We start from the raw sequence: 23,670 nt of genomic DNA, 5'->3' as shown, positions 1-23,670 counted from the left end.
AATTATACGCTGCCTTTCCATCCTGGCTGTGAGCTATTTTAACATGTTGGAGATTTGTTACTGATATTTGAATAATTTGAAAGAAATTACCCAGCCTCAAATTCAAATGCTCAAAAATGCATATGCTAAAATGATTAAAAGTTCTTACATCTACGTGTAACACGTTTTACAAAAAATGACTATTTTGAGTATTTATGGATTTATAATTCAGAAGATCTAAAATATTATAATACATAACTATCAACATTATTTATTCCATGCAAACCATAATTTAACGTATTTGCATATGTGGAATTGCAGAGTTAGCTAATAAATATATATATATATATAATATACCAATATTTAGTACTAAAAAAGAGAATTAAAAATAAAAGTAAATTTCACTATAAATAAATATAAGGATGCACCAGTTCCAACTCTGGTTAACCATTTTGTTAAACTGCAGACAAAATATAATGTGATCATTTTCCTGTACTTTGAAACAAAAACTATTAAGCCTATATGAAAGATTCCGAAATGCTGCATATTACTTTTTAGTATTAGTGCTTTCATTCAAATTGGTAAAATTAACAAATTATAGTTGAAAATAACTATCAATTAAAATCTCTGCAGCCAAATATTTTCTAGATATATTAACAACTATCATTAAAAGAAACATAATTATTAGAGTTGAGAAATCCATTAAGAAACATACAATGTTGATATCCATTCAAGGATAAATTCAAGAATACAGTTCTCTTTTATTTTTAATATCATATTGACTGTACTTCAATGAATCAACTTTTATTCTCTCAAGTAAACAGCATTTCCCTAAGAAGAATTCTGATAATTTCAGGAATGCAAATGCAAAGCAACTATCAATTTTTATTTATTTTATTTTATTTATTTATTTCTATAAAACAGAATGATCAAAATCAAAATTATTCCTCTAAGATGTGAACCAAAAGACCAGAAATCTGCATTCTTTTTAAAAATCAAACCAGTTATTACTGTTATTTGATAACTATGTGCTAAAAATCTAAAATTAATCTTAAAAATCAAATAAGTTCTGGATATTATGCAATGTTTTTAAAAAATACAGAAAACTACCAACAAGGTTCCTGACAGCCAATGTGGATCCAGGATGGTTTTATGTGTTCAACTGACCTAAGCAGTCTGCCCATGCAGCTTCTCAGGGGCATGTCCATCAATCAATGTCAATGTTCCATCAGACTCCACTCTGACTGCAAGTGACAGTTATCTATTGACACTAATGAATAATAAATAACCATGCCCTTTAGGTTTACACAAATAAAACGTGCATTATTTTCCGTGTAGATTAGCCTATATGCAAAAGCAGGCTTGGTTTTTTTGTTTCTTGTTTGTTTGTTTCCATCTGATACATTAGGAAATGGAAAAAAAAAAAGTGGCTGTAATAAAAGATGTGCCTCTGGTATACATTAGTGTTTTGTTTTTCAAAAGTCAACCTTGTCTCAGCTTGTATTATATAAGCTTAAATGAGCTGTATTCACAGGCTCCTGAATATTTATGCTGTCTTTTACAGACCTAACACATAGTTTGTTGTCTATGTGATCCAGGATATAATGACAGAAAATCCTTAAAAAACTAAAGATCAGAAGAAGTTGTGTCAGTATCCCAACCTCACTCCTCTTTCATATTCACCCTCCATCTACCTTCCTGGCCGGAAAAACTACTTAAATTATTACTACACTCTCCTTTGTTGTTAAGTATCCACGTTTCTGACTTAGATTTAAACATACCATAATAGAAATTGTTACAGCTTTTTGAAAAAAGAGGGATGAAGAACTCTGCTTCGACTGACTAGGTCTTCATACACACATCTTGACTGAATTCCTTTATGGGATTGACTAACAGTGGGGACTCTAGAATTATGCAGTCACAGGCCAAATGTTACCAAAGGGACTATAACCTTCAACGTTGACAAAACTGTGGTTTATTTTCTTAGCTCAAACAAGTTGGAATTCAAATTATGAAAGTTTTGCCACATATTATGATTTGTGATTTTTATTTTTAAATTTACCATTTTACCTTTCCATTATGAAATTCTTTCCTTAGCTTAATATTAAAAGTTTAATTTTATAAAATTTTGTAAATAACGAACATTCTCAATGATTTGAAGAGGTAAAAGCTAGATTTCCTGTTATATCTAATTAAGAAATCTACCAGAAATGTAAAAGGATGGATTATAGTTCAAAACAGAGAGATATGCCATCATTAGATCAAATGAGTAATAGTTATCAATAAGGTTCAATCTTTTTATTAATTGACTATTAATATGTATAACAATGAATTACAATATGTAAAATCACTGTCACATAAGGAAGGCAAAAGGGCAAAATGTTGCAAGCTAAATACTTATATTTCAATAAATAAAGACACAGAGTGGGGAAGGAAGATGTACTTTCACAATTTTAATCCACTTAATAGATGGGAAGGTATGTTCTAAAAAGTTTTAAACCAGGGAATAGTGTAGAATTTTCTGAAAGGTAAATAAAAAGCTATTGCCACAGTCTACGACATTATAGGAAAAGATGCAGGAAAAAAAAAGAATAGGAGGATGAAACCAGAGCGAGCAAGGATGGGAAAGAACATCCACTTTACCACACTGAAGGATGAAGTACATTAGAAAGAAGGATGACTACACATCCAGTGATGGCCTGGTGAATAATCTTGAAAATCAATGAGAGCTGTTTGAATCTGAAGTGAGTAGCAATGTTGTCTTGTTGGACAAATTTACAAAGGGGTAAAATGATCAAACCATTCAATTCAGCATTGAAAAACACAGTTCTCTCTCATACATGTCTGTGCAGAATAAACATTAGATGCAGCAAGAAGCATGGCCAAATAGTAAACTTAAAAAGTTCCTGTCCAGATTTCCTTTGCAAAATAAAATACTGTCTCAACAAAATAAGTCACACGCTTTCCCAGCTCCAGCTCACAACTCGAGTATCTAAGCATAGCATGTGCTAATTTTAAAGGTCAGTTTGAGAAAGAGATTTTGCAGAAAGCTGACTCTTCCTCTGCCCTTGCAGGGACCAAGGGACTAAAGTCTGTAGGTTTCTCAGAAGACATCTAGTCACAAACCTCAAGGTTAAACAGCAGAGTTTCTGTTCCGTCCAAAATCCTAGGTTTCTGATAATGTAAGAGGTGTTCAATGTTCTCATTTTAAAATACATTTACTTACATACAACAGTTACAATATCCAAAGCATGCTAATTATGCAAATTCACCTTTTTTAGGATCTGCTAAAATATTACAAGAATTAAAACAAAATGAAATTTACTTTCTCTTATGGTATAGGAAACCTAAACAATCTTCTTGAAAATAAAGAAGCAAATGTCTGTTTATAAATTATTTTCTTTGTGAAGCAAAATTTAGAGACATTACTGAGGTAGCTTTATTTTGTTTTGCTTTTTCTTTTTCAAACATGCAATAATCCAAGAATATCCTATACAAGTTCTCAGCCTCTTTGTAATTGTCAGTTGAGATTTCCACAGAGAAAAAAATCTTAACTATTCAGCACGTACAAATTAAGAGATTAGTGTACAGCAATTTAGAAATCTAAAAATGGGTCAAGGAAAAAAATTAAGTTAATTTTTTTGTTCCATTATGTTATGTTTTCCCTCTTGGTGGGAATAGAGGTGGGCAGTGTGTGTGTGTGTACATATGTGTGTATATATGTATACACATATGTGTGTGTATATACGTGTTGTACGTGCGTGATGCTGAAGTGGAAAAAAACTGAAAAGAGTAAGTTCTGATTTTACTTTGGGATCTGTCATGGATGAACCGTTAGAACTATAAACGAGGTCTGTAGTTGTCCCATGTATTAAAAAAAATACAAAAAAACCAACCTTCTACTTTGTCTTCGATAATCTCTAAGGTACATTCAGTCTCCAAGAATTTATGATTCTAAGTGTCTTGGAAAAGATTATATCCTAAGGAGAACAAGAATGCCCATAGAACATTTGTGCTATAATGAATTTATATATTTGAGTGTGTAAGATGCGTATTTCACATCTCTTTTCAAGGATAAAACTACTTTACAGGAAAATGTCAACTAAAATAGGAACACTATGTAGTATAAATTATTTTGCCTGTTGAAAGTAGAATATACAAAGAAACACTTTTAAAATCAATTAAGTTTATTTATTTAACCCATCTCCTAGTTTAAATGAATGTCATTAATAAAGGTCATTAGGTAAGTTAATGCCATTAGGTGTCACTGTCTACATGGGAACTAGTTTAGCTAATGGTAAAATACTATTAAAATAAGCATAGAACTTAAAAATCACTGGAAAATATAGATTAGTATAGTGAACTTACTAATATTCACTTTATTTTTCTCAGAATAAGCTTTTATTTATGTAGTGAGTCTTTAGATGTATTCTACCCCTCCACACCTATCCACTCCCACTCTTAATCCTTCTCTTCTAGAAAGAATGATCTTCTTAAAAAGCAGAGTAGGTAATATTAACCTAACAGATTCATGACCAACGTTAATAAATGATAAATGCAGGATATGTAGTTAATAATTATATCTGATCAATATTAGACTTTATTAATAAAAGCATCAGAGTGCTTCCTTCTCTAGATCTAGGCTTTCCATAAAAGCCTGTAGTTCAGGCGTTAATGGCTTCAGCGCAGGTCTGAGGCTGACACCACCATGGGTGAGGGACTAAATTAGGTGTTAACTGGGTAACACCTGAAACAAAATGTAAAACACAGTATGTGTCCTTTCAAAGCCTCTTGATTTTCGAATACGTTGGAAGCAAGAGATAATATAATGATCAACAGGAAATAACGTAAATGAGTCAAAAGAAAAAATTCAGAATCCACTGTACATAAAATGTAACCATTAAGAAATTTTCAAACTACTATACCCCCGGGATGTGTTTTCCTTGGTTTTCTATGTCATTCATTGACCCCAGACTAAACACAGTAAACTAAATAATAAGCCTTCCATACTTCTTCATAAAAACCACAGAATTTGGGAGAAATAATGCACATTTATTTCAATTAATGTATGTATTATTCTGGATTCTGGTGAAATGCTGTTATTTGGGATTAACACTTGATGTATACCCACAGATTTTATAACTATTATCAAAGTTGATATCATAGGTAGAAAAGAAAAAATAATGTCCACAACTCATTAATTTGACCAAAACTCAAAGTTGAATTGTTTTTGTTATTACATTTTTAAAACCTCAAATTATATGTACATGTGACCTTTTACTTCCCAGATATTAACACTACATAAATATCCTAATGAAGACACACTTCCATAAAACCAAAGTTGTGAGCTATTTTGCAGAGGATGAGATAAGTTAAATTCACTTAAATGTGAAGAAAGTTGAAATAAAAGGATATTCTGAAATTTTCCTCTCTGACTCATGCGTCAGATCTTTACGCACATAGAGAAAAACATCAATTATATAGCTGGGTTTAATTTCTCCTGTGAAAATAATAATATTACTTGCACAAAATAACTATATTATACACAATATATCACAAATATAATCTTTCATATATTAGTGATAATTTTCTTAGAGGAAATGGCTAGAAGTTAGCTTAAAAAAATCAAATTAAATGCAGAATTTTAAGGTATCACTGATTTGTATTATGACATTCCTACCAAAAACTGATGCCAGTTTAAACTTCCACTGGAAGTATAAAAGAGTGACCATATGCTTGCCAAAGTTAGGAAAATTGCAAACATTTTGAAGTCATATACTGAGCTTATAAATCATAAAAAGTTAAGTCAGACACATTAATTTCTTATTTCTTTCCTCTTTCCTTATTTTTGTCCCTCATTCTCATCAGATCTTCCTTCTTCCTGTCCTTCTTTATTGAATAGTTACCATGTTCAGTGCACTGTGGGAACATACAAAGATGATCGAAGATGAGTAAAAAGCAGTGTAATTTAAACGACGTCTACAATGTTCCAGCAGGAAATTGTGATATGATTCTAATTTAAGTATCGCAACAATCCTTCTCAATATTTTTTAAAGGAATTATGAGCAAATATCTCTTTAAAAGACAGAAGAAATTGGTAACAGTAGTTGTTCCTGAGAAAAGGTACTGGGGGACTGGAGCACAGGAATGGCACTTGTTCCAGATCTGCACATGTTAGCTATGCAAAAATGTCTTAAAACAGGTATTATGAGCTTCTGAAAGTGAATAATTTAAAGAGTATAAAAAATTGTAATGTAATGTAGTTATAACTCAAATAGCAGAAATACATTAGGACACGATACTGAATTTACATAATTTCTGATTTACAGCACAGAGTGTAATATTAGCTGAGGGACTGAATTCTCAGGTTTTGTTTCTTTCTATTATTTTTTTGTTTGTTTTGCAATTCAAGATAATATTTACAACATACAATTTGGAAGGAAAACAATACAATCTTGTAACAAAAGTCACTTTCCCATTTAATATAAACACAAATATACTTCAAGCCTATCTTACTTTAGAAAATGTTGTCAGGCTCTTGGAACTCTCTCTTCTCAAGACATAGATATTAGCAAAGAGCGTGAAATGACTTTCATTTCCTTAGTGGAAGGAGATAGAAATTAAAAAGAAAGACACACAAAGACAGTGATAAACAGAATGGGAATATGACAATGAATAAATATAAATAGTTCTATTATTTTCATAGAAATAAATTACTCCTATCTGGAACAGACTCCCGTCCATGTTTGCTGATTATTAGCATATCATCTTGCTATATGCTACAAGGAAAATGAAATATAATAAAAGGTTGTTATACTCACAAAGTTTAAGACTAGCCACAGAGACTAGGCATACAAAACAAGAAATTAAATAGTGATATGAATTAGAAATAAGAAAAGATTTGTCTTGAAGTGGGTAGTATCTGATTACATCTTTAAGAAATGTGATAAACATTTATTGGAAGACTGAGGTGGTACAAGGACTGTGTTAAGTATGGGTAGGTAGAAAAATGTAACTTGGGGCTGCTAAGAAGCTTAGAGGCTGTAAAAGGAAATTACAAATTAAAATCTAATTTTACAGACTAAAATGAGATAGCATATGATGATTCCCATAGGGAAAGGGCAAAGTATTTATAAGTATCTACAAGGAGAGACCATCTAACAGGGTATAAGTGGCATTTAATTTGAAACTGTAAGGAAAGACAAAATTTCAACAGCGTGAGATAGGCTAGGCAGCATTGCGGGTAGAAAACAGCAAGGTATGGGTGGGAAGAACAGGAGAGAGTACTGCCAGGAACTACCATCAGAATCTGGAAGGAAGAGGCCACTGAAGAAATTAGGGATGTGCAGGATTCAGGCACAAGAGGTAACTGGGAGGGATTATGACGATTTTTGTTTTTCCACTTATTTGCAGCCAAATGTTAAGTAATAGGGCATCATAAAAACATCTATGGGTGTGCTTAAGGTAGAATGAGAGAGCAGTGCCAGGCCAGGGAACAGGGGCTTCAGGTATGATAAATATGGGACTGAAAGTCAGAAAAGATGATTAGGGTCAAGTTGGAGGGATTTCAGTGCCAGCCTAAAAATATGGAATTTTTATTAGTAATTAGAAGCCTGAAGCTCTCTGAATAATAGAGTGATTCTATCTACATTGTGTTTTACAAAGAGTATTCTGACTGCCATAGGAAGAAAGAACTGGAATAGGAAAGAGCATGGCAAAGCAGATGAAATATTTAGGATGCTGGGAAAGACAGAGGTATAAGCATTTTGAAATTATTATAAATGAAAGAAAATGTTCAGATTTGAATCACATTTCAAGATATCCTGAAAGAAAGTTTATTTTTATTAAAAAAACTTTGAGATAAATAAAACATTCATCTATAAAGACGTGGGCCACTGTATTTACTGGTTAGGTCTAAGGATTCTGGAGCCAGAACGCCTTGACTAAACAGAAGTCTGCCACTCTCTCTGTGACTGTGGGTACTTAACCCACCCCTCACTGTTCCTCAGTTTCCTTACATAAAAAAGTGTGTGTGTATATATATATATATGTATATATATGTATATATATATATATATCTCATACATATAAATATAATTTAATATATATAAGTAATGCAGAACTTCAGGAAAAGTTTTTTTTTTTTCTCCTTTTAACTGGGTTATAATAGTGCCTACCTCCTAGATTAAATGAGTTAGTATTCTCTCCCTGGCGAGCTCTGGTGGTCTAGTGGTTACAATTCAGTGCTCTCACCACCACAGCGTGGGTTCCTTTCCCAGCAAAGGACTCAATCCGCCTGTCAGTTGTCATACTGTGGCAGCTGCGTGTGGCTGTGATACTGAAAGTTACGCCACCAAGATTTCAAATACCAGCAGGGTCACCCATGGTGGATAGGTTTCAGAGGAGCTTCCAGACTAAGACAGACTAGGAAGAAAGATCTGGCCACCGACTTCTGAAAAAATAAGCCATGAAAACTGTACGAACAGCAGTGGAGCATGGTCTAATAAAGCGCCGAAAGGTGAGAGGATGGCATGAAAAGACCAGGCAGAGTTCTGCTCTGCTGTGCACAGGGTGGCTAGGAGTCGGAATCGACTTGATGGCACTCACAACAAAACCTCTCTCTCTAAGATTAAATGAATTAATACACGTGAAGCACTTAAAATAGTTCTTGCCATCTATTAATAACTGAAAAACATACAAAATGTACGATCTATTTTTATGTAATGTCTTGAATCTATGCCCGTATTCAATAATTTAAACTATATCTGTCACTTATTACTCCTCTATCACCTAAGTTCTGTATTTTATACAGAAGCTAACTTAATTTAAATATGCATATTTTTTAGATACAGTTCAAGTTGTCTTTGTATGAGCTACCAGATTACACGTAACTTATAATTATACTGTTAAAAAAAAGTCAATGCTCAAGATATTCTAAAAACACGGAGAACAAAAGATCACCCACGATCTTACCACTCTGACACATTCATTGTCATATTTATGCTCCCATTTCTTCTTTTCCCTATGCATATTTTCCATAATTCTAAATATCAGTGTATACATTTTATTCTTTATTTTTTCATTCAAAATTATTAATAGAACAATTCAAAATTCCTATTTCACTTTGTTGATATTTTAAGGACTAAGTTCAATCAAAGTGATGTACTTAATTTTGGACATTTAGGTTATTCCCAATATTTCAAATTATACACATTGCTGGGGGGAAAAGTTATGTCAAAAGTCCTTGTTTTACTGAAATACCTCCTTAGGTAAAATGCCAAGGATGAGATTACTAGCTTAAAGGATATTTAACTAGCTATGGCCTATGAGATGTATGCTCATTCACTCACTGCCAGGAGATTTCTTTACCTAGCAAACTCCTTGTTGCATTATTAATAATTAGATAATAGCAAGCATTCATTGATTATTTGCTATGCCCCAGATACTATTCTTAGGGTTTTGACATGCATTATTTCATTCAATTCTGACAAGAACCCTATGAGGGAGGTACTATTTTTATTAGTCCCATTTTATACTTAAGGAAATTCAGGCTTAGGGAGATTGTCCCAGTTATTGCACCTGATTTGTTGTGAAGCCAGAATTTCAAAACTCTGTGACTCTAGCATCTGAGCTATTAATCCTGTAGTGTATCTTACATTTCTGTATATATTTGATTATAAATACTATCTATTATAAAGACTCATTTGTTATCATGAAAAGTGACAGTATAAATTATATGCTACTTTTCTGTGGAAAAAAACATGGCTTTCAAAAATCTAATCAACAAACATATTTTAATATTATTAATGCTATAGAATTGAATGAATATTTTAATTTATTGAATTGTACATACTATATATCCATAAATTATACATTTTTAAAATAATGACAGACGTGTTCACTTATTGATAGAAAATACTAAGAATCAACTATTAGGCACATTACATATATTGAACATTAGAAACCTATGATTATTTGGATTCCCCTTTTCATGAAATCATCAAAAAAGGAATTTCTAAATCTTTGTCTTAATTCAGAAAATTAAAGTTAAGGAATATAAATACATCTCTATGTTTTAATATATGTGCTTGTAAACTGCATTACATCCTTGGGTTTTTCACAATTATAGTGACCACATATTTTATCATCCAAATCAGAAGACTTTGAAAGCAAAAAGAGGCAGTATTAGTAAGTACAACCATTGTCCCAGGCAAACTAGGTGTATGATCATCCTACTTAGAATAAAGTTTTATCAGGCCTTCAGTGCTAAAATCCACTGGTTGATGTCCAGGACAAATTTTAGGAAGCAGTGTGGTGTAGTGGTGAATACAGATTCGAACTGGTAAAGAGGATCCTGGATTCTCATCCGATTTTGTTACTTATTAATATCCCTGAGCTTCAGCTTCTTCATATGTTAAAAGTGATAAAGAAAACAATACCTTTCACCCCTTAGTGATGTGGTAAGGACTAAATGAGAAAATGAACATGATTGCTCAGTATAAACTGCAAATTAACTACACACGTCCAATTTATAATACCAAGCTCCCCACTTTGACAAATACTACTCTGCTTTTTAAATAGAAGCAAATTGTACAAAAGTCCCAAAAATTGCAAACTATATTTCAGAATACAATTTTATTAATCTTATGAAAGTATTTATATACGTAAAATATAATCTGCTCTCAATTTTTAAAATGACTACACTTTTACCTAAGAAAATATACTGGCTCATTTGCATAGAAGTTGCGATATAACTCATATGGCAAATTTCTTTAAAAGGACTTTTTGACAAAAAATGGATGCCAACAGTAATTATGTATTTTTAAATGACTGTAAAGAGATGTCTTCATCAAAGCACTAGATTAAAAGAATCAGACAGAAGTTCTCCACATAGTAGACTCAAGAAACATTTGGTTTTCAAAATCAGGTTATTTTTTTCAAAAATCACAAAGAAAAGAAAAGCTCTTACATCAACTGATGAAAACTGTGATCAGTTTCATAGTTGTTCATGTTTCAAATTATACTCTTACAAACATCACAACGGGCTGCCACTCTAGAGAGTGCCCAGATAAACTTGTCTTTAAGTAGCTGCCCACCCACATTTGGCTAGGGACTCACTACCATCCTCTCCCAAACACTTCAGTTTTCTTCAATATGGGACTGGAATTTGTTTTCAAACTCTTAACAGGATCACTGAAAGGCAACAGGAGAAATACTATAAGGCCAGGCCTGGACTGATTCCAGAGGCAAGCACTCTCCCAGCCATGCGATGGAATTCTGCCAAGGAGGGAAGTGTTTTTGCAAAGGAACATAGTGCCATAGTTAAGTAGAAGGTATTCAATTCCTTTGTCAACATCGCTAAAGTTAAAAGTTAAGAAAGTCATGTGATAAAAAACTTACTTGACTTTCAACAATGTGCACATACTCCTTCAACTGAACCATAAAGAGGCATCTTGACTCCTTTAATCACGTTATTTCTTAATGAACTCTTACTATTAATACCTAATCCCACCTATTCCAATGTAGAATTAATGTAGATGACAGTGAAGTAATTTTACTTTAAGTACCTTCAAGTAGTTTGCAGGTGACAATAATTTTGGTACTCAAATGTGGTTCCAATTCTCAAAACCAAAATAGACAAATGTGGATAATTTTCATAGTACCACATTTAAAGAGATGATTTTGCTCATTTGGAAGAAATTGGAGTCTTCTCTTCACATTAAATATTTCTCTTTACCACAGTTAAAGACTGCTTTTCTAGGGGCTGGCCCAGTGGCATGCCCCATGTCAGGGGCCCAGGGTTTGCAGACTTGGATCCCAGGAACGAATGTACATACTGCTCATCAAGCCATGCTATGGCAGCATCCCACATACAAAACAGAGGAAGATTGGCACAGATGTTAACTCAGGGACAATCTTTCTCACCAAAAACAAAAACCAAAAAAAAAAACTACTTTTCTTACTAAATTCTGTACTTACAACATGGAACTTAAATACTTCTTGTTTGTTTTTCTTAACAAGTAAATGTGGAAATCATTTGAGTTAAATTATATAAAATAAAACAAAAAATACAATAATTTCCTTTAAAAATCTTTAAACCTTAAAAGAGCAAGATCTTTAATGTTATTTCCTACTCTTTTCTTAGATAAATTTAATTGTGAACTTTTATAAGTATTCCTGCTTTACTTTTTATGTTTTCCCATTTATGTGAAAGTTTTAAATTCCACTTTCACATCAATCAAAATCTGCAAACTACTGAAACTGCTGCTTTTACAGCTAAAGTGTAAGAGTACGTTCTTAAAATTTTCCTATAATAGTTACTGTTGAATCTACCATCATTTTGAAGTGACTGTTGTTAACTTCCAGTCAATAAGAACATTGTCCTTCACCGAATTGATTAGTTCACTAAGAATATTTCTATACTCACCCAGTGGAATAGCATTCTGCCTACTAAAAGTGATACATCTTCATCAGTTTTGATTTCCACATATATGGAACCTGCAGGATTTTTCACTCAATAAGAAATACTGCTAGTGAGCGACAGGGGAAGAGGTCAGGGGGTAGACAGGTTTGAGTCCTGCAGGGGGTGTCAGAGAAGGCTGCTATGGTGCCTGAACCTATAGTATCCCCATTTTTTGCTCATAGCTCACTTTACAATGTCAGCTGTGTCGTGGATGATATTTGAGTGCTGCTTCTTAGGTACTTTATATGCTAGGGACCAGCTACAGGAAGTATTTAACTCTTCAACCAGGACAGAAAAATATGTTTGCTCAATTACTCCATCTAAATAGCATGTCCAATAGAAATATAATGTGAGCCACATATGTAATTTTTAAATTTCTAGTAGCCACATTAAAAAAGAGCAAAAAGAGACAAGTGAAATTAATTTTAATATATATATATTATTTAACCCAATATATCTAAAGTATCTTTCTTTCAGTACGTAAGCAACATAGAAAAAATTACTAACAACGTATGTTACATTCTCTTTTTTTGCACTATGTCTTCAAAATCCAGTGTATAATTTATCCTTATAGCACATCTCAATTCAGAATAGCCATTCTTCAGAACCTAGGAGCCACATGTGGCTACTGACTACCATATTGGACAACACAGATCTAAATATTTTTTTGATTATTATTTCTTTAAATAATTTCAATCTACTAGAATGAAAATTGTATGGGGAAGTGATGTGATTTATATACCAAAATACTATGAATAAGACACTTAATTTCAGCAAGGAAACAGAGTAATATTTGCTAGAATCCTCCCTGCTTTGTGATGAAAACCAGGGAAATATTGTGCTAAAAGCCCAGGCTCTGACATCAGAATGCCCTGAGTTTGAATCTAAGCTAAGACAAATATTACTAAAGTAACTGCAAGCAAGCAATGTGCCCTTGATTGCCGCAATTTTTTATTCTGTAAAATAGAGATGATAATGATACCTACCTCATTAAGTGAACTGGTATACGTAAAGCACGTGGAAGAGTATCTGCACATAGTAAGTTACCAAAAAGCTGTAGTATAATAATTATTGTTAGGGACAGCCCCCTCTAAATTAACTAGGATTTGCAAATATTAAATTTATGCTGCTGGCTTAGGAACGCAAATACATAAAAGTTATTTTGGGGGATGTATTACGTTTTTTAAGTTATAAATTAAAGGGGACAAAAGTAATATAACCTTATTATAAGATATTTTGCAAGATAGTCACAAACAGAAAAATATCTATCAATTTTGAAGGTCTATGTGAGATCATTTTAAATAGAAAAATACAGGCCAATGATTATTACCACATAATGCCATGTAAGAGAAAATCCAGTTTTATAAGACAAAGGAAAAGTTTCACTAATTCATATGCTATTATTGTTTCAAAACAAATAGAAAATGTCCAGCTGATGTATGAAGATAACTAAAACTTTACTTTGGCCCACTTTCACAACAATGAGGTCCACTAGAAGAAGACTTATCAGAGAAACACTCCTTTTATCACTTAGTCCAGAAAAGAAATATGGCAGAAGTAACCACACAGATTTACCAAGTGAAATTTGATGAATTTGTGTCAAAGTTTTAGCATTTATAAAAAATCATTCCAAAGGTTTGTGCATGTATTTGTGTGTGGCCTGTCCCAGTAGAGCTCTTATTAGCAGCCCGCTTAATCTCCTTTTTTCTGCTACTCACAAGCCCAGACAATACGGGTTTCAAAAGAGGAGGAATCACATATCATTAAATCCTGATTAATGTCACCTCACTCTGTCCAGTCTCCTCTCTTAAATCTTATAACCCAATGTGCAACTGTTGACTTCTAGGTCAAGCGCAGGGCAAATTAAATTTTAGTAACAAATACCATTATCACCAATATTTATTGCATATGTTTAGTGCAGATATCACTGTGGGGAATCCTTGATAAGTCCCACAGTGACTTTGCCTAAGATCTACCGAATCAGGCTGCTGGTAGAGAGCAGACTCCCTTGTTCAAATAATCATCATTACAATATCTCTGACACTGAAAAAAGAAAAAAATGCAAAGTGGAATTTTAACAGCACATGTTACTTACGTTCACAAGTGTCCCCTTTTTGCTGGTAGCCTGCTTTGCAGATACATTTTCCAATGGGCACTAACCATTCTCCTTCCGCACTGCAGTGCATCCTGGGGGAGTTTTCCGCCTCTTCCTCTGCACTGCTGACACATGTCCCTCGAACCTCGACTAAAGAGGAAAATTCTGAACCAGTCACTGTATCTGGAAAGATAGCTAAGTTCTCAATAATGGACCAGCACTTCTTGTAGTACACTTTGACAGAAACCAAAGCTATGCAAGCCCCTACATCCTGAAAGGCAAGATAGAATCCCTTTTTGGACAAAGGTCCAATCTCTCTCACCTCAGTGTTAAGCTTCATCTTTCTTTCCCCAAGGTCACCTTGGGTAAAACTTTCATCTGCAGCAATGGTGTCTATTTTTACATAGAGGTTCTCTCTTATATTCCTGCCAGTATCGTAGTCTGTTTCATAATAGTACAAATTAAAGGTTTCCTTGCAAGTTCCCAGTACTCCAGGAAGACTGTTACAATCCCTCAGGGTGAATTTCAATTCTACAAAAATCCTTTGTGCATTGCCTTTCGAAATCCAGTTAGTCCGCAGCCAGTTGTTTTGGTTGGGCTCCATAACCTGGCACACCTGGTATGTTCGTATCGGGGTGTAGTTCTCATCCAAACCACTAATTTCTTCCCACTGTAAAATTTAGAAAAGGTCATCAGTCACTCAGCAAAAAATAACATTTTGGTTTTGAAAGTGCATGAGGAATCTTTAGAACAGCACAAATGCATATCTTGGAAAGAGTTAGGTGGACTGTACCCCGGCAAACACTGTAACCTGAGAATACAGGATTCTCATTCGGCTACATCCTGGTGGCAGAACATTATTTAGGTTGCTTGCATTGTTTCTCCATCCAACAAGTATTTCATCTTGTTTAATATTTGTTTGCTAGTATATCAGTGTTCCTTTTTACACATTTGCTTATGTCTATAGCCTCCAGTGAGATTACAATTTTTACAGACTAAAGCACACAACACAATTACTTAAATTACCATTTAATGCATATACAGATGGATACATGGCAGAATTTTTGATAACTCAGTTGATATTTTAAGTGTTGTCGTTCAACTTAGAGAGTACCTGAAAACAAAGGGAAGAGAATATCAAGAGTACTCTGAAATATAAAAGCATTTCACAACATGTAGATATTCATAATGTGAATTTTTTACAATCTTTTCAAAATAAGATAGAAAGGAGTAACATTTTACAGAGCTATTTATTTATTGCAGTGTTATATATAATATTGTACATAAAGCCACATCATAAATAAATAGTTATAAAAGTATGATTCATCTGTACAAATAAATTGCTTTCAACAGACAAATGTACATGGCAAATTAGCATGTTGGGTCATATTTCAGTAACAAGATGACAGGAAAAATATCAGATGTTTAAAAACGTTCATTCATATGCTGATACAATGAGTACTACAGCAAACATATATTTTCAGAAAAAAAGGAAAGTAAGTTTAGCAGACTTTGTAACAATTTAGAGATTATTAAACCATGTATAATGTTACCTATCTCGCTCATTAGTAAATAAATTCATTTCACCCAAAAATAGCCTTAAAAACCTAAAATAACAGATTATGTCCTTTCTTAATATTATTACAAAATTTTCTACTTTATATTTATGACATCTTAATAGTGAAATTGTCATCTACTATATTCATTTCCCCTATCTGAAGTGCCAAATATAAAAATATATTAGTATTCAAGTCCAAAGTCACATAGCATGCAATATTTAAATTAGTATTTCAAGAAAAGTAGATGGGAAAATAAACTAATAAGCATGTGATAATGAGTTTCATTTGTAAAACTTGATCAGAGAATCAATTTATCTACTTAGATTAGAAAACTAACAAGACTGACAAACAGCAATACACTATAATTCAGAAATTTCTTGTGATGTTATATGTTTGCTCCAGTTTTATCATACATATCATCAAAGGTCCTCAAATGCAGCAAAGAACCCATTATCATGTTCAGCTTTTACTCAACACAACTTGAGTTTGTGAGTAGCTCACGATGTGCATATTTTCCTTTGTTTCAGTTAGCTGCTTATAATCTGTTTGAAGGGCACTTAGTCAACTATATCCAAATTCATCCATTTGGACAGATTTTAGTCTCTTAATTAGACTGAAATTATTAAAGAAAATAAAACCAGTAATGGTATCTATCAAATACTCAAAAATTCCAAAGGTAAATGTGCTTTTAACAGTTCTCTAGTTAGAAAAAACCAAGGCTAATTATTGGAAAGGGACATATCTCAAGAATTTATTTTTCTAACTTCAAGAACAATTACATTATTTTGTTCTATTAAAGTCAATTTGTATTAAAAATCAATTTTACTACCTATGAAATCCAGTTAATTTTAATTTTTATTTAAAAATTTATTCCTGAGGGGAAAATTTCAACACAACTATTGTAAAGATAACAAATAGTGAGACAACATAAATGCATTTAACCCAACTCTTGTTTTATTCTCTCTCTTTCTAAGAGACTGAAATCATTTCTACAAATGACACCACTGGGTAAGAAGTCTTAATTCAGATATTGTGCTTTTATGATATGCTTATAAAAATATTTTCTAGAAACTTGCATCTTATTAACATTTTATTTGCAGTTAGATATTTAACCACATATTGGCCAACCCACTGCACATATGCAAAATATTGTCAATCATCATTTGCCAATATTATCTGTTGATTCCTACAGATTTGTAGAGTCAACTGTTAACTCAAGATACTTTGAACTGATAAAATGCCCATTTGAGTCCAAGATAAGATGACAGTCATAATTTATCATTCTGTGGATTAAATGGACGAAATACTACAATCGTACATCAGTTTCCTTGTCCTTAGAGATAAAAACCATCCTCTATCTCTATTTGTTTTAATGGATGGATGGTAGAAAATGGACTACATCTGTCATTGGCAAGAAAGGTGTTTCAGTTATCGTTGTGAATGTCTTTCTATAATGTATACTATTTTACTCATGGAAACCACTCCACTTTCAAGAAAAGCATGACACTCATACCTCAAACTCAGTACACTTTTTATATTTAATCTGCAAAATACCTGTCAGTTTTTCATAATTTATTCTGACCAAGATAGATAACCACAATGCAATCTTAAGCAATCTCTCAAATATTAATTTAATGAAAAAATCTGAATATTTAAAATAGATTGTTCATATTGAACATTCTTAAACTGCCTTCCAGTTCAGACCATATTGCTTTTATGATGTTCTCATACTCAAAAATCCCTTCTAGACTTTCATTCTTCTCTTTGAAAAATTTGTTACACTTTTTATATCCTCACTTATACTTCATGCTCTTTCACTCCAGATTTCTTACTGTGCCGAAGATTAACTTAAGTAATAATGGGGTATATTCTCCTTTCTCAAAGTCCTCTTCCTTAATAAGGGATGAAGTGTGTGCCCTCTCTCACAATTAAAATAAGACCTGAAGACATAGATACTGAACTAAATTTAAGTAGGCAACATATCTTTCCTGATATAGGAAACATAATGGTCAGAATTTTTTTAAGGTTTACTTATATCTTCATGGATTTTTATGGCACATCTTTCACTCATATTTACTGTAGCAGATTTTTACTGTAATATGTGCATGCTCTGCCATCACTTCTGATTAATAACAGCAGAGAGCATATGATATAAATTTGGAGAATCTAAATAATATTTTATAGCAAGTTTTATGCTAAAATATTGAGCCTCTTACATTTTTAGTCACCTTTTAAAGTATATTTTGAATGACATTAAAACTGTTTTTAAAAGAGGAAAACAGATTTCACACTGTTTTAAAGAACTACACACAACCTACCTGGCGATTATACTAAAGTATAAAGCAACTAAAAGGTTTAAGTGAGCTTGTGAAAGGAATGTTCCCTGTAATTAGCTAGCATTTATAGCCTGGAACCTGAGGTATGATTCCACTCACAATATGAACTCAAAAGATTATGGATATAGAGATTTTTTTTATCCATTTCCCCAAGTTCTAAATATACCCTTCCTACTCAAAGAACTCAATGTCTCATCACAGATACAACAAAATACTGAACAAGATATTTGGAATTAAAACAGTTTAAATGTGAAGAATGAGAATAATTTCATCGGGGAAGTGGGGAAAAGGTTTCGTTTCTTATTCTATACAATGAAGGGTAATATTTTATGAGGAGAAGTTCTTACCCCATTGGGCGGAGAGGAAATCCATTCCAACTCTGTTTGTTGTGCTTTAGAATCCAACAGTAGTACTGAAAAAGAAAGTTTTATTCCTGTTAGACGAAAAATTTAAACATATTTGTAAAAGTTATTAGGGTGAATCTAATTTTTTAAATAATTATTTTATGACAAGATACATAAACAGTTATTTATGTAAATGCATGGTGAAATGAATACCCACCTAAAACAAGTATATTGCACTTTCTCAGGGAGAAAAGATGTTAAAATATCAATATTACACTTGGTATTTTTTAATTAAAATATTAAATAAATCTAAAAACTCAAAGGTAGCATGAAAGAGAGGGTAAAAAATTGATATGTGATATATTGATCCTATAGTAATTATATATTATAAAGGATTTTTAAACCATTGAGCCCTTCAAACTTTGTCAAATATAATAACATGAACACAAGATAGTGTAATTCCATATTACTCTTGGGCCAGCCATTAATTTGCAATATTCTGCTAAAAGTATTTCCTAGTGCCTTTTGAGAATTGGAGGGTTTTTTCCCTAATTTTCCACACACAGTGTCTTCTCTTAAGACAAAACGAATACAATTAAAAACTGTATTATCCACCTTATCATGAGAAAAATAAACTGCCTATTATTTACAAAATATATTTCTGGGTTAGTCAAATATCTGTTTTCAATATTTCTATTTTTTAATTTCCAAATATTTCAAACTGTTAGCTAATTCTCAAAATGGTATATTTAAACTTTGACTTGACTTTTATAGTTTTATTCCACTTTTATGCTATCAAAAAGCACAATGCAACTCATTTAATATTTATATAAATGTAATAAATGCTCCTGATAGTATTAATGGAAGATAGTGCATTCAAATGCCATACATTAATATATATTATATTTCCAATTTGATATATCTTATTGCTTTTCAGGACAATTACGCTCCCAAAGCATTCACTCTACTCAAAGTGGTTTCAGAGTTTTAGAAAACTTAAGAGTTCAGAAAATTTAAACATATTTCTCTGACTCTACAGCATTTTAACAAATGAATCAATTTGTTCGGAAATAATAGTGAATATATTTTCAAGTATGTAAATATGCTTAGTATCCATCTCAGCAAAACGGTGTAATTTGGACTTAAATAAAATACATGCTTATATGAACTTTTAAATCATCACCAGAGGAAAAAATGTGTATTTGAAAGGTAATGAAAATTTGTTATGCTGAGAAAACCAAGGAACAGTTGATTATGTTTTCAACTTCTTCACCGTAGTCACGGTTATTCCCTATGACTAAATATAGATATAGAAACACTTTATTTTCGAACATGTTTTACACTTAAGACTTTCGAGGAGGCCACGACAGCACAAACCTTGGTCACAAACACTTGACTCCCTTTCAAATAAGGGGAAAAAAACACACTTTTAAAATATCAAGTTGCATTTCACACTTAGAACATGAATACATTGTTGGACTAATGAATTTATACGAAGTAATTTTTAAAGTTTATTTTGTTTCTGTCCTCAGCAATTGAGAGGAAGCACAAGGAAACAACGTAGGCTACAAGTACGCTCCTTTTGAGATAATTTGTTTTATCATGTTTTTGCCTTTTGTACTGACAAGAGATAAGTGACTTTGAAACCCAGGTGACCTTCTTGGGTCGTTTTTGAGAGTGAAATCAGCAATCTGATTACTGTTTATTGCCCTTCTGTTACCCATCAGCTCTACCTAGGGTGGGAGCCAGGGACCGCAGTTGGGCGGTGATGGCAAACGAGTTAAGAGAGAAACAAACTAACAGAAACTGGCCCGAGCATTTAATCGGAAGCAGCTCTAAAGCCATCAGCGGGTGTCCCTCCAGCCGTCTGCTCTCGGGAGAAAGCGCAAGTGCGCGCTCCTGCCTTCCCGCTCAGAGCACCGCGCGCCCGCCTCCCTCACGCCCGCGGAGGCGCAGCCCGGCGGCCGACCAGGACCGGGGCGCGCAGCCCGGGGGTCGGGGACCCGGCACCCTGCCGCGCGGGCCGGGCGGGGATGCGGGCGAGGGCGGATGCAGAGCCCGCCCCGACGGAGGCAGCCCAGGGCCCCGCGGGCGGCGGCGGCGGGGTCGGGGCGGGGCCGGCGGCGGGGCGGGGCGGGGGCTGCCAGACGGGCGCGCCCGCCGCGCCGAGCATCCATTATGCCTCCGCCAGACCTGGGCACTCCTGGGAGCCAGCGGCGCCCTCGCTCTACAAGGGAGCCGGGAGGAGGAGAGAGGCTTTCGGGAAGCATCTCCTCCGAGGGAGCGGCGGCGACGCATTTACGGAGAGGAAAACTAGCAGCTGCAACTTCGCCTTCAAGCGTCACACTCGGACTTAGACGCGCGCTCCCAGCAGCGGGAACTGACCACCCCGAGTAAACATGTACCGGGAAAGTGGAGGAGAGGGGGTCCCTCATCTTCCTCCAGCCACCGCCACCCACCGCGGGGGGCCAGGCACCTGCTCGAGCCGGTCCCCAGCGTCTGCCCTGGGTGCCGCGCCGCTGCCTCGAGGCTTGCTCGCTCCCGGAACGGCAGCTCTGGATCGCCGCTGCGCGCGGGGACCGTCGCCACCGGGAAGCGGGGCGCCTTCCCCACTCCCGCCCCCCTTTAAAGATCTCACTTTTGCAGTTAAAGAACTCGGCCTCTTAAAATCAGAATCCTCTCCACGTTTCTTGCACCCAGAAGAGAAAAGCGAGCGAGCGAAACCTGCTGGCTGCAGGAACCTCTCCCCCTAGTGATGCAGTTATTTATAGCTCAAACTCCAGCCCCGGTGTGCGGGAGCGGGCGCGCGGGGCTTCGCCGCGGCGGTGCAAACTTTTCCTCAGGTCCCGCTATTCCGATGCAATCAGTGCAAGGTTCTAGGATTGATTGTTCCTCATTGCTAATATCATGCGACTAGAAAGGAGGTTTGGGGTGTGTAGGGGTCTGTGTTTCTAGCAGACGTTGGTTCATCTGCAAACGTGTAACCGACAGCCCCGAATCACGCTTTTCTCTGAATGGGTTCAGCGTCAACACAGGTTGCAGATGTGGAAACTGGGGTCAGAAGGTCAGGCTGGATCAAGGACTAGGACATGGCATTGGGTTGGAGGGGTGGTGTGAGTGACCGAAGAGGGGTGCACGAGGAGAATAAAGCAAAGCAGCGCTAAATCACTAAGTTTTCAAGGAGAAGTGAAGCGCGTGCGACATGTAACCTCCCCCCATCACCACCATGACCTAAATCTGATAACAGATTCCTCCATCCTCCACACTTCTGGAACCCATAATTATTGGCATTCTGCTTTTCAATATAGGAAAATCAACCTTAGACTAACAGCCTGGAAGATCTGGGGGGAGGCAGGGGGCGGGTAGATTGTGACTGCTCAGAAGCAAGACATTTCCATTGACAGGATTTATTTTTCCCCAGCTCCAACTACAGGCACCGAAGGGTATTTTACCTTCTGTCAATGGTTCAAAAGAGAAGAAAAAAAAATACCCATATACAAGCGTGTCTGACTGCCCAAATGAAACCTGCTCTCGTCAACCAGAACTCGCCCTCGGGGTCTGGGTCTTTCGCAAGGTTTGAGCACTCGGACTCCTCAACTGCCCGACCGTGGGGCCGATGCTTGGGGAGTGCTAGTCGCCCAGGCGGCATCTCCTTTGCAATCGCACGGCCCCAGCCCGCCCCCTGCCTCCGCGACCCGGCCGCGGCCGGCGGCCCCGCGCGCAGCGCGCGCTGAATGGAGCCGACGCCGGCTGCGGGGCGCGCGCCGAGACCTCGCGGCCCCTCCGCCGCGTTATTGTTCCGCGCCGGCGGCCGAGCGCCAACCGCAGGCCCGCGCCTCCGCCTCCGACGCAGTGAGCACTTCATTAGGAACCCGAGCGATCGGAGCTCACCCGAGTCCCAGCCCCTCCGGGAAGGCTCCAGACTTCAGCCGCTCGCCAGCCGACTGGCCAGGACACTAGAGGCTGCACTCCCCAGTCCCCGAGCAACTCGGAACGTCGCTTACCCCACCGGAGGCGACCCCGAGAGGAGGAGGAGGAGAGGGCTAGAGGAGGACATCGGACCCGCCCGGGGTCCTAGAGATGAGCTCGCCGGCCGGCCCCCCCACCTCACCCCACCCCACTCCATCGCCCTCCGTTGCTGCTCACGCCCCCGGACTGCCCGCGCCAGAAATTTCGCTCCCGTCGGGCAGACGGCCCCGAGCGCGGGGCTGCGGGCGGCTCGGAGTAACCCCGCTTGCCGCCCACCAGGAGCGGCCAAAGCGGCGAGGGGGCGGGGAGCCGGCGGGGAGGGTCGCCCGGCGCCGGAGGCGCGGCCGGCAGCCCCGCGGACAAGCCGGCTCACGCAGGTAGACAGCTAAATAAATAAGTCGGAACAAACTTTGCTTCCCCATCACCTTACCTTCCTTTGCAGCTTGCGCGTCGCCGGTGTGTGCGAAGCGGAGCAGCGAGATGTAGCATAAAATAATCCACGAAGGGTGCCGAGTTTGAAAAACCATGGTGCATGAGCAGGTTTTATTTTAGATTTCAGTTGAGTCCTAGCTTTTTAAATGCTGTTTGCTCCGAAATGGGTTCTTTTTTATTGCGCTCCTCGCATCGATTCCCCGTCTCGATCTCCGACCGGCTGCTCCACGTTTAGCTTTTTTATTTTTTTTCCCCCTCCTGTTCGTTCGCACCGTGTTTGCTGCCTGCAAGTCTCCGACTGCAGACCGGCCGCTTGCTCCACACTCCAATAATATCAATTAGGGGGGAGGGGGCGGGGCTCGGAGCCGAGAGCCTCCGCCACTCGGGCTGAGTGGCAGGCGCAGCCGGCCTGCCAGGCGGCGATTCCCAGGGCCGAGGGGCGGGTCCAGGCGAAACGGCCGCCCCGGCCGCGGGGGCGGGGTTCGGGGCGCGG

General features: G+C 36.6%; 1 protein-coding gene across 4 annotated transcripts in view; it reads right to left on the bottom strand.

The window, feature by feature from the left end:
* EPHA7 (EPH receptor A7) overlaps nt 1–23,462 on the bottom strand; it is a 169,023-nt gene extending 145,561 nt beyond the window's left edge. For all 4 annotated transcript variants that reach the window (XM_046677608.1, XM_046677609.1, XM_046677610.1 and 1 more), the window contains exons 1-3: nt 23,176–23,462; nt 18,780–18,844; nt 14,538–15,207 (exon numbers count right to left, since the gene is read on the bottom strand). In XM_046677608.1, coding sequence (XP_046533564.1) covers nt 14,538–15,207; nt 18,780–18,844; nt 23,176–23,272 — 832 coding nt within the window. In that variant the 5' untranslated portion in view covers nt 23,273–23,462. The remainder of the gene's footprint in view (nt 1–14,537; nt 15,208–18,779; nt 18,845–23,175) is intronic.
* Between the last annotated feature and the right edge of the window lie 208 nt (nt 23,463–23,670).

This window comes from Equus quagga, chromosome 11 (genome assembly GCF_021613505.1).
Source record: "Equus quagga isolate Etosha38 chromosome 11, UCLA_HA_Equagga_1.0, whole genome shotgun sequence".
Classification (NCBI taxonomy): domain Eukaryota; kingdom Metazoa; phylum Chordata; class Mammalia; order Perissodactyla; family Equidae; genus Equus; species Equus quagga.
Note: the sequence above shows the minus strand (reverse complement) of the source record. Positions and strands in the feature narration are given on the sequence as shown.